This window comes from Protopterus annectens, chromosome 5.part0, assembly GCF_019279795.1.
Source record: "Protopterus annectens isolate FY-2018-M chromosome 5.part0, PAN1.0, whole genome shotgun sequence".
Classification (NCBI taxonomy): Eukaryota; Metazoa; Chordata; order Ceratodontiformes; family Protopteridae; genus Protopterus; species Protopterus annectens.
This window is the reverse complement of record NC_056735.1, coordinates 1,798,547,069-1,798,559,340: the sequence shown is the minus strand read 5'-3', so window position 1 is coordinate 1,798,559,340 and position 12,272 is coordinate 1,798,547,069. Positions and strand designations below refer to the sequence as shown.

The window sequence follows — 12,272 nt, the reverse complement described above, 5'->3', positions numbered from 1 at the left end:
CTACATTCATACACATCCCTATCACCATGCCTCCACTACTAAGCTCTAATAAAGTAAATCATATACTCCTTTCCCCACTTCTTCCATTCCTTATACTATCTTACCTTCTAACATCATATGAACAACTTTGTCTAAAAGACACACACTTTGTCACCCAATACACTAGCCAACCTTCCAAAATCACATTCCAGCCATTCTCAAACTACATCTCTTCTCCTAGCTACCTTCTACCAAGATTTCATAGAAAATTCCATATTACCTACAATAACCACCTAGATAAAAAAGCATCTTACTTCTACTCCAAACCCTCTGACACCAAAATGAGACTACTTCTCTCTCTCATAGCAGGTGACATTCATCCCAACCCTGGCCCAAACAACACTCCTACTATTAATTCCCTACTCTCTCCACCCTTCTGCTCTACCTTTCCATCCAAACCCCCAAACTGTCTCTCTATAACTCACCTAAAAAGTATTAATAATAAAGTTGCCCAGCTTCATGCTCTGCTTGATATCCACTCATTTGACATACTTTGCGTAACTGAAACTTGGCTAAAACCAACAATCCAAGACAGTGAAATTACTCCCCCTGGTTTCATTTTAAGACTAGACCGTAAATCCAAAAGAGGCGGTGGTATAGCAATTCTGTTTAAAATGGGCATGCAAATTACTGTTATCCATGAAAAACCTCCCTCTGTTAGCAACACTGAAATCCTTATCACTAAAATACACCCTAATACCCACAAATCCATTAATATTATTTCCACCTACCTTCCTCCTGGAAATAATATTAACACACTAGAAGAAATTCTTAATTGGCTATCTATTGCATACCCACAAGAAACCATACTACTTGGTGATGTCAATACAGACTGGAAAACCTGCTCCTCAGAAGTCTCACCCTCCCTCCTAAATCTCAATAGCTTCTCACAAACCATTAACACCCCAACCTGAACAAACAAATCTAACAATAAAGAAAGCATATTGGATTGGATTCTGATTAACAGTCACGACCAAAATTACATAGTAGGAACTCTACCTGAAGACATAAGTGACCATGCCCTCACCTATTTAATAAGACATAAAAGCCCTACTCCTCACCTTACTAAATATAACCAAATCAGAACAAATAGAAACTTCAACCCTGAATCCTTCCTTGCTGAATTGCAAACTACAAATTGGTCTCCTCTTAAACTTCTGCTGCTACATGACGCTGTTGCATACTTCAACTCAAAATTCCTATCTATACTAGACTCTCATGCCCCTTTAAGATCTGTCAGAATTCGCTCAAAACAAGCCCATTGGCTCTCAAAAGACACACAGCATAAAATAATTATGAAAAATAAACTTTGGACCAAATACCATAGCACCAAAGATCCCAGCGACCATCTTAAATTTAGACAAATAAGGAACATTACAAAAAAAGCCGTACTTCTACACAAAAGAAATTACTACTGCCACCTACAACAAACTAACCAGCTAAACCCACAAAAGTTTTGGGCAGGGATTAATAGACTCTTAAAACCTGGCCACTCCGACACCCCACACCCCTTAAATTCTTCCCATAACAACCCAAAACAAACAGCTGATGCCTTTAATACATTCTTCACTGAAACTGTCCAGTCACTATCTAAACAACTATCCCCTGATATAGCTTCCCAGCCCACCTCCCCTCCCACTTCTATTCCCCAATTACAAATTCAACCTGTACCAACATCCCTCATCTGCTCTCTTCTCCACAAACTTAAACCCTCCTCCCCATCTGCTGACCTTCTACCCCACCAATATCTACAAATTGCTGCCAAACCACTGGCCTATCCTATCTCCATTCTAATTAACAGAACCATTACCGAAGGCTACATTCCCTCAATCTGGAAAACCTCACATATCGTTTCCATACATAAAGGTGGTGACTCAATAGAGCTTTCTAACTAACAACCCATAGCCCTTCTCTCCCCCCTTGCCAAAATAATGGAAAAAATGTATCCAAAAGCAGCTTCTTAAACACCTGTTAAATAACAACCTCCTATCCAACTGTCAGCATGGTTTCAGACCCTTCCATAGCACCACTTCTGCCCTCCTTTCCTTCACTGACCGCATCAACAAAAATCGGAACAATAATATCCTTACCTCTGCTCTCTTCATTGACCTATCCAAAGCCTTCGATATGGTCAATCACCAGATTCTAATAAATTTACTGAAAACATTAGCCTTAGACTCTAGTGCCATAAATTGGTTCCACTCCTACCTTCAAAATAGACAACAGGCAGTACTCTGGCATAATAACTTATCCAACCACCTCCCCATTTCCCTAGGAGTTCCCCAAGGCTCTATTCTTGGCCCCCTTCTGTTTTCTATTTTTATTAATGATCTGCAAACTAGTATTCCCTTAGCTACCTGTATACAATACGCTGATGATTCTACTCTGATCTGTTCTGCCTCATCAGCCTCTGAACTACACTCTATCACACAGCAGACTTTTCTAACCGCAGAAACTTGGTTCCTTAAATTATGTCTAATCTTAAACCCTAAAAAAAAAAAAAACAAATTGTTACTCTTCTCCCCCACCCGCAAGTCCCCTCCTCTCAACTTCTCGGTCCTCTCTAATAATGGCACCAGTATATCTCCAGACTCCTCCACTAGGCTCCTGGGAGTTGAAATAGATAACAACCTATCCTTTGATTCTCACATAAATAACACTATTAAACAAGCCAAGAGAAAACTAGGCTCACTTTATAGAATCAAACCATTCCTTACTCCACTGGCCAGAACCTCCATTGCCCACTCCCATCTGGTTTCAACCCTCCTTTATGCCTCACCTATTTATACTAACCTCTCCAAATCTAACCTCAAGAAACTGTCTACTGCCTATAATAGTATCGCCAGATTTGCCTCTGGTTCTACTTACAGAACTCACCATTGCAAAACCTTAAAGGAATTAGGATGGCTAGAATTGCAAAATCTGATCTTGTTCTATCAACTCTCCTTAGCCCAAAAAATTCTGTACAAGCCCACTAATACCCCTATACTCACTTCCCTTATAACTCCATACTGCAACCTCAAAAGCCTACGTTCCTCTAACAAACACCTCATAGCAACTTGTAAAGCCAACAACTTGGCAGGTAACTCCTTGTTCTCTAACACTATTGCAAAATCCTGGAACTCTCTTCCTGACAATCTCACTTCCATCTCCTCTCCTTACTGCTTTAAAACCCAGCTCAAAACTTTCCTTAGAACCCGCTGGCTCTGCCCCTGCATGAACTCTGACGAACATTTCCATCTATTTCTACCACTTCCACCTTTTCTGCCTACTAATTTTTTTTTAGTCCACAAGCAAATTGACTGTTAGTATGTTAATGTCCTAACTTTTGCTCCTGACAGAATTTGACACTTTAAATGCTCATTAACTAAAATGTTACTCTCTGTAATTCTGTTTATAAATGAAAGTATTTTTGGAGCTTTTCTCCCCGGACTTCCACTGAAAATGGACTCAATATCCAGTTGGACCAGCCCAGTTAACAAATGTGAAATAAAAAAAAAAATAAAATACATATTCCATGTGAGTATCAGTTGTGCGGGAAAAATAAAACTCATCCTAATATTTTTTTTGCCATACAATTTGCTCTTATTTCAGTAACGTCTTTTCTATCTTGTGAGAAAGGTCTGCAAAGATAGATATTTTAGCTCCTTCAGGATGAGTGGATTTCTTATGAATGGTTGCAGCTAATATTATTTTCTTTAGCTTTATTTCTGAAAAACTTAACCATAAATCTGTGTAAATAATTCTTGGATTTAGGTAGTTGTTGCCTTGTAAAAATTCTGTGGTAACTATCTATTTTAATATTCACATCCTCATGACGTGCATCCAAAAATGCAAAAATTTCCTGCAAGACATTATCAAGTCCTTTACTGTTATTCCAGTCCTCAGGAACACACAATATTCTCAAATTCTTCCCTCTTGACCTCACTTCAAATTCTATAATCTTACTTTAAAAATGTACCAGAGTCTCCTTCAATTTATTTCATTTTTCCTGGAGTGCTTTAAATTTAAAAAGTGGAGGATTCAAGCTTTTCTTCTAATTGTTTTCTTTTACTGGTTTGTACAGCTTCTGTTTTTTTTTTTTTTTTGTTCAGTCTCGGTTACCGTGTCCTAGATCTGATTAATTTAGGCAACAGCAATTTGCAATCCTTCCAGTATGTTTTTGATTTAAAAAGTAAGTAAAACTGTCAGTTTGCATCATATTAATTACAGAGACAGGAGCATTAAAAACAGGAATTGCGGTACTATTAAAAAGCTAGGTTACATTACAGGTTTCTAACAATTTCTTTCCTCTGTTAACATTAAGGGAAGCCATATTTAATCAATGAATTACTGAAACCTCAGTTTCTTGTAGTGATACTTGTAGTGATACTTGTTCATTTTCAGTTAAGTCCCAGATAAAATTAAACACACCAGTTTTCAGCTGCTTGGCTTGTTCATTACCACTTAAACATTTGCTGCTGCTACTACTTGCATTTGATCTATCCATTTCTTCAGACACTTCTGCACAGTAATAGTAAAATTTGATGTTTTTTACTACAGAAAGATTTGCACATCTTTGCTTTTATTCAAATTAGTTTTTTTTTTTTTAATTTTTGTATTAGACATATTTCGAAACTTTTGAAATATCATGCAAACCATTTGTTTTACTTGATCCCTTTGGCAAGGTGAGCATGGTATTTCACACATACATCCACTCTTTGGAAAACAGCCTTAGCATATCCGACAATTACAGATGACATACTCTAAACCTAGACCATATACACACTGGTCAAGGTAATCTTTGTGAGTAATTATTTACTTAAGAATACTTATTCTAAATCCCAGGGTTAGAAAAAAATTATTTTACTTTTTCTTGTATACAGATACACTAAAAATTACAACAAAATTACAGTAATTACTAGAAATCATACTTAAAAATCAAAAATATAGTTCCGGGAACTTCAGCTCATTAAATATTTATTTATTTTTACACAACAGAAATTAGTGTCTCTAATAACAGTCCTTAACATAGTTTGAACATATACTCAAGAATTAAAGCATCTTAAATACAGAAAGACTCCTTAATTATTAATAATTCCTTGTACACATTTTCTTTAAAACGTGACAGCATAAAAGATAACTCAGTTATTTCAAAAAGAAAAGCACACACACATATACATAGGGTGGGTGTTGTTTAGGATAAGTAAAATATCTTGAAATAAGGAGTATGGAACAAGTTTTGCTGAAGCCACGAGTCACAAAATGCAACTAATAATAATAAAAACTAATAACATTATTTCAAAGAGCACAACTGCATGCATGGTAAGCAAGTGCAAAATGTGGCTAACTTATTTTATCATGTTTCTGTTCATTTTTCATAAAATAAAGCATGTGTATATGTGGAAATATATACAAGACGTGCAATATGCAGCTCAACGAACGTTTACCTTGCAAATATCTCAACCTTCAAGCATTAAAAATCATAGTACTGATCTTTAAAAATTATAGCAGGAGGACCACTTACTTATAGTTCACAATAGGATCTGTTTATTTACTAGACACTATATTGTGAATCTTTGTAAATGTTTAGTTTATGTTATTTAATAAAGCAAGTGCCTATAAAAGGTCTGACTTTATGAGATACATCAAAGTTAAATGCAATACTCAAAATCACAGCTCTACGCCGAATCATAGCAATTGCTTGCAAATTAATTATATACTGAAGGTGACAGGTGAAAACTTGCTCCAGCTGCAATAGTAAACACAGTGATCTTTCAGGGAGCTCCCCACACCCGCGGCAGGGCTGTATGCAACTCCATGAACTGTGCAATTAATGAATGGCAGTTATTTAAAACGAACTGTCACATATTTCCATAATGAAGCACTTTACCATATCTACGACTCAATTTACTGGGCTGTCCAGCAATTAAATTAATTTGCTGGAGGAGGTCATGTGTTTGAAGTCTGCTAAACCGGCACTTCAATTTACTTTATTTACTATAATCAATGATAATCCAACTCCTACCACCAAAGTGTCGCCCCCCGGGTGGTAATTGATTCTACAGTATCCTGTCAAAGGCTTGGCTCTCTTGGAGGCTTGTGTCCTTTATTTTCAAGTCGCGTCACTAACACAACTATCGAGAAGAACCTGTCAGTTATAACATCTATGCTGCGTGTAGCTTTGTATTTGCCAAAATACTAACCGTAAATTTCTCATTCGCAGTTTATACCACATCCAACCTAACAAGTCTTTCTCTTTGCAGTATGTTGCGAATCGAGATCAAATGCTAAACCACATCTTAGCTTTCAACGAGTCAAAAAACAAATCCAGAAGTAAAAAAAGAACAACCAAGGGCTCTTTTAAAATACTAGTGCTATTAACTCGAGACATTGGCAAAATAAAAGAATGTACATTAATACACATTTTATGAAGTAAAGGAAGCCTGTAACTCTAATTATTGCCATTACTTAAGTAATCCACCTTTTCTCCGAAGTCTCTGGTTTTAAGTGGGATTAAGAGGGACAGAGCTAAAGCAAGAGTCAGAATAAGGGATGGTTGAGAGGTATGGATCACATTAACAGAGAGACAAAACTGGCTACAGCTAACATTTCGTTGAGTGTCCTTGCTTGGCACTCCCTCCCCTTAATGGGCAGTTGAGAACTTTTGCACAAGACAACTGTTTTCTCAGGAGCATATACAAAAGTTCCAAAAAGTAGGTTAGGAAAATTATTTTTTCAAAAAAATGCAATAACCTCTGATATAAGTTGCTAGCGTAACTATTGTCAACAAACACCACATCACACCTGTCGTGCAATCCTTCCCAAAAATCACAGAATAGTTGTACTCGTGAGCCGCAATTCCTTAAACCAGCCGCTTCGTGCTGTCAGAACATTCTCGCGAGAAACTGCAAGACTTCCGCAGAAATGGCTACTTTGCGAAGTTTGTCTTTGACTTTTAGAAAACTTGTCACAGTTGGATTACAAACTGGTGCAGCTCCCCGTCGGTTGTTAGGGATCAGTGCATTTGGCACAGTTGTATATTTTGGTGGGCTGGTGTATTATAATGGCACTAAGTCAAAAGGGAGTGGCGTACAGCCAGCCAGGTGTATCACTGTTTATGCAGCCGAAGAGCAGGTAAGAAACCTTTAGTCACATTATGTGTTTATGTATTTTGAGGAGCATTTGTGTGCGTGAGATAGATGTTGTCGTTGTTTTGCAGATAATGATTTAAACGGCCTATGCACACATTTGTAACTGGCCACCTGCCGTTAGTTTTAAAGTACATTCCTTATTTTGACAGTTCCCCTTTAAAAAAGCGTGCCCTGGTACTTTGCTGTTAAAGTGTGGGAAAGCAGGAAGAAAATGACCCTCACAGTTGAAAGTGTGTATGTGAGTTGCAGTGAACTGAAATTCTACCATTCTTCTACAAATAAAAACTGTTCTTGTAAATTGCAGTGTATGACTTTAAATTCATCGTTTGTCATGTATTATTCTTTACTAGTTTTTCCTTCAAATTTGCAGTTGGTATAAAAACGACAGGCACTGTGATCCTCATATTTACATTTTAAAATTATACTTGGTTCATCTTTAGAGTTTTACCATACCTTTTAAATATGCAGATTTTTGTTATTATACGGAACAAGTAATGGCAAACAGTACATCTAAATAACTTTTAGTTTTTGGAAAAAAATGTGTTTTACAAAAATGCAAATACATTATTGTGGTTGTGGGCAGTAGTTTTACTGGTAAAAAATACAATTCTAATTTTATTGGTATACATTTTGTGAATTATATGTGGTTAAGTGTAATTTCCTGCTGTTGTAGTAATTTCTGTATGGATTTTAGTGTGTCTTTTATATATAGTATTAAAATAGTCAAATTACAGATCACTTAGTTAAAAAATGTCTGTTTAATAAACATTAGTGGAAATATCAGTTATGATGAATGAGTGTGTTGATAGAAAAATGCCAAATCCAATGACAAATCCAATGACATTTTCTTACACAAGAATATTAAATTCTGAAGTAGAGGTTGTGCCTATAATTTTAATAGACTAGTAGAAGTGTTAAAAGTACTCTCAACTCAATCAGAATCAAAGCCAAAAAATAGTGAACAGGTTGACGGCTGTTAAGTACTAGTGTACAAAACACACCTGTTTCTTAAACGCATTTGCCAGTTTGTCCAATTGAGTAAGCTCCATTTTAATTGGAGACCTAGAGAAAAAAAGCTCCATTATAAATGTATTAAAATATGGTAGAAATTAAGTTTTGATGCAAAGAGAACATGGAGGACAGGGATCAATACTATGTGCATAGGGTAATATTTTCATAATTTAGATATGCACAGAATACACTTTGCTGTTGTATTTTCGAGAGTTTTTAGTAAAATGAGAAGAAGATGATAGAAAGATGGGGAAAAAAGAAGAAAGAGAAGGCATGACATAGAGAAAAGTTAGCGAAGAAAGTAGGAGCCAGAAATTTGAAAAATGTGGGTCTGATTATGTAAATGGTACAGGACCGAGAATATAATAGTCCGAGAATTATGTGAAGTTAGATAAGATGTAGACAATAAAACAGGAATGGCAGAAATTTTCATACAGTTCTTTGACAAATGATTGCCAGAAAGAGTAAAGGAGGAAGTTATTGGCTTGATGGGACAAAATTGCTAAGTGTTTTCTTAGGTTCATAGGTAGGTACTAGGCTATCAGCCCTAGGGCCTATACAAGCCTAGCCAAAAAAGTACCCTGGCTTTCGCCACCCAAGAAAATCATTTTCCTGTGCCCCTGTCGAGCAGAGCCACAGAGGTGATCCCCGGGGTGAATTTCCTATTTCCCATCCAGTCATCAAGATTTTTCTTTAAGTGTGCTAATGAGGAGCTTTGTTTGATATAGATAGGTAGTTTGTTCCAGAGTATGGGAAGTCTCTGGGACAGGAATCTATCCCTCCAGCATGTTCTGTTTATTGTGGTGACAAGGTTTAGGTCCCTAGAGCGTGTAGTTCGGAGGGATTGGGATTTCTTTAAGTGGAGCATGTCCAACAGCTCTGGGTTTGACATAGCTTTGTATGTTAGGCAGAGATCACCTCTGAGTAGGTGATATGCGTTGGAGTAAAGCTGGGGGTTTTTTGAGACTGTTTGCATAGGGCATCTGTTTGAGGCCAGTAATCCTTTGTGAGGTATTTCTGAGGCCTTTCCAGTTGTAGATGTCTTGTGAGGTCCATACCAAAAAGGGGCGTTTTACTGTATAATGGGTCTAATGAGTGATGAGTAGAGGGGAACAATTACCTCATTTTTTTCCTGGATGAGAAACCTTTTGTGATGAGGTTTGCCATGTAGAAGGATTTCCTGACTACTGTGGTAATGTGATTATCAAAGGAGAGACTACTGTCCACCTGTGTCCCAAGGTCTCTTCTCACACTTTAGGTGTTAAGTAGACTACCACCTATGTGGTAGCTCATGGGTACAGAGTTTACCAAAGGGGATGACAATGCACTTTTTAGCATTGAGATTGAGGCCATGGCTTTGACACCAGGCATCTGTCTCAGTGAGGTCCTTTTGTAGAATGTCCACATCGGTAGGAGTTTCAGTTATGGCTCCTAGTTTGCAGTCATCTGCGAACTTCATTAGCCAATGACCTTCTGTGTTAAAAAAAACAACCAGCAAAAGTCCAAAGGTAAAAAATGCCAAAAAACAACACGAATTCTCCACAAAACAAATTTAATGTGGCTTAGCGCCTCGGCAACATCAGCCTTCCTAGAGCACACAAAAAGTAATAAATACATACTCCCTTTTATACCAACCACAATTGGATAATGACAATTAATTACTCAATTTTTTTTGACCTTCTGTGCTAGCCTGTACTTCAGAAAAGTAGATACCAAATAGGAGAGGACCCAGGACTGAACCCAGTGGTACTCCACTTGTCACTGGTCTGAAGTCAGATTTGGAGTCTGCTACTTTCACAGTGTGGGCTCTGTCGGTGAGCCAGTTGGCAACCCATCTTGTGACATGGGGATTTAAACTCACTAAACTAGGTATATCTACAATTCCAGAGTGGTGGATGGTGTCAAAAGCCTTGGCGAAATCTAGATAGGCTGTGTGAACCACCTCACCCTCGTCTGCGGCTTTGGTGACTGCTTCAAAGAAGTCAATCAAGTTTAGGAGACATGATCTGCCTTTTACAAACCCCAAACTGGGTGGGGTCCAGAGTTTGGAGATTAGCAATGTCTTTGTTTATAAGTTCCATGATGATATGTTCCATGGCCTTGCAGACCAGGCTTGTTAGGTTAATGGGGCAGTAGTTCCTGGGGTCCATGGTGGCTCCCCCTTTGTGGAGTGGGATAACCGTTGCTGTGCGCCATTCAGTGGGGACAAAGCCTGAGGTGAGGCTATGATTGAACATGATGCTTAGGTGGTGTGCCATTTCATTCTGTAGTTCATGTAAAACGCAGCCTGGGATGTTGTCAGGTCCCATGGATGCTGTTTTCTTGGCTTTGGAGAGAGTGGTTTTTACCTGTGCAGCCGTGATTACAGGAACTTTGCATTCTTCCGGTTCTGTTAGGGATAGCACGATCCATGCACTCGTGTAAGTGCTTATAAAGCGCATTTGTGTAGGATTCAGCAGACGTACCTCTGTTGTCCATCTGCATGGGTGTTGTGAAGTTTGCCACTTCTGACTTACGAAGTGTGAAGTTGACTTTGGAGAAATTTATTACGGTGGTTTCCCTAATGGGGGGTGGCGGCGGGATGTGGATGTCTAGGCTGATTAGCTTGTGGTCTGATCTGACCAACAAGGAATTGACCTCTGCTGTGGAACACCGGTCGTCCATGTTGGTAATGACCAGGTCTAGGATATTGCTGCCTGTGGTGGGGGTGTGGATAAGTTGATCCAAGGTGTTGGAATTTATGAATTCCAGAAAACATTTAGCAAAAGAGTTGGTACATGAGTAGTTTTCCCAGTTAATGGTGGGGTAGTTGAAATCGGCCATTATTAGGGTGTTGAGTTGTACCCTAATATTTTTCAGTGTATCAAGAAATGAGGAGTGGGAATCCTGGGGCATGGTGGGGGATCTGTAACAAGTTGGATTGCGGTCTTGCCCAGAGTTAGTCTTTCAATACCGTAAAACACATTGTGCTGTCAGAGATGCAGTGTAACAATATCAATTATGTTTTTGCTCACCTTTCATACCTCTCAACTATCTAGATTTTTTTGTCTGTTCCTTATATAATCTGTGTTTTTTGGACAAACCAATGACGATTGAAGTCGCTAAATAATGACATCTGTTTGAGTTTGTATCCTTATGGAAATGGATGCTAATACATCTTGTTGTTCTAGCAACTGAGTTTGTTAAAGAAGTTGGAGACATGTTACCAGTATGCACAGCTGGTAGAAGCAAATCTTTTATTTCTGCCGCTGTTATTTGATAATTAGTACAGGCAGAATTTGCTACCTGGCACTAGACCTGACCTTAAAAACATAAGCAGAGGGTGTGTAATGTTTAAGGTTGGGTCATGCACCACTCTGGCACTTAATGGTTTGTCTTTTTCCAAATATTGGAGCATAATCAATGTGCTGCATGCACTACAACTTGATTATAGCTCCTCTCATAGGGCTTTGGTTGGGATCATATTTTTGTTTAACAGTAAATGCATTCTTGAAAATTTATTCTCCGTCCTTGTAATCTCTCTGTTATAGTCGAGCTTTCCAAATTCTAATTTATCGGAAGAATATTTTATTGGACTATAACATTCAGTTATTACAAGTTCTTCTACACTTTGGTTTTGTACTTAAATTCTTGCAACAATGTTTACATGTTCCTTAGACCATTTTTGTATAATTGTGTAGTTTTTTTCCCAGTTTTTGTTGTAGTTAACATGGGTGAGTCTGAAAATGATCCATGTGGATCAGAGCAATCTCTATGATTCTGTAAATCAGACAGTGTGAGATGAAATGAAGACTTTGTGTCCCTTTGTCAGTTTCTGTCAGTCGAAATTATAATTGTCAGTATGCCACCAGGGGTCTACTTCAAAACATTGAAATCACATAACATTGTAATTCAAACATCAAAAACCCAAAACAATGAAAACTCAGAACACTGAAAGTGTGTATTATAACATAGAAAACTACAACGCACGTGTAAATAACATCCCCATATAACAACACCAATGTAAAAAACACACTTTTTACTATGTTTCTGCAGGGGGTAAACCCCCACCCCCCAATAAATTAAATATAACAAATCCTAGATCGCACT

At 37.9% G+C, this 12,272-nt stretch overlaps 1 protein-coding gene across 1 annotated transcript in view; it reads left to right on the top strand.

Moving 5' to 3' along the window:
- Positions 1–6,892: 6,892 nt before the first annotated feature.
- The window catches only part of MICU2 (mitochondrial calcium uptake 2), a 1,974,490-nt gene continuing 1,969,110 nt past the window's right edge, over positions 6,893–12,272 (top strand). The window contains exon 1 of the mRNA XM_044071592.1: positions 6,893–7,155. Within this exon, the coding sequence (XP_043927527.1) occupies positions 6,946–7,155 (210 nt within the window). The 5' untranslated portion in view covers positions 6,893–6,945. The remainder of the gene's footprint in view (positions 7,156–12,272) is intronic.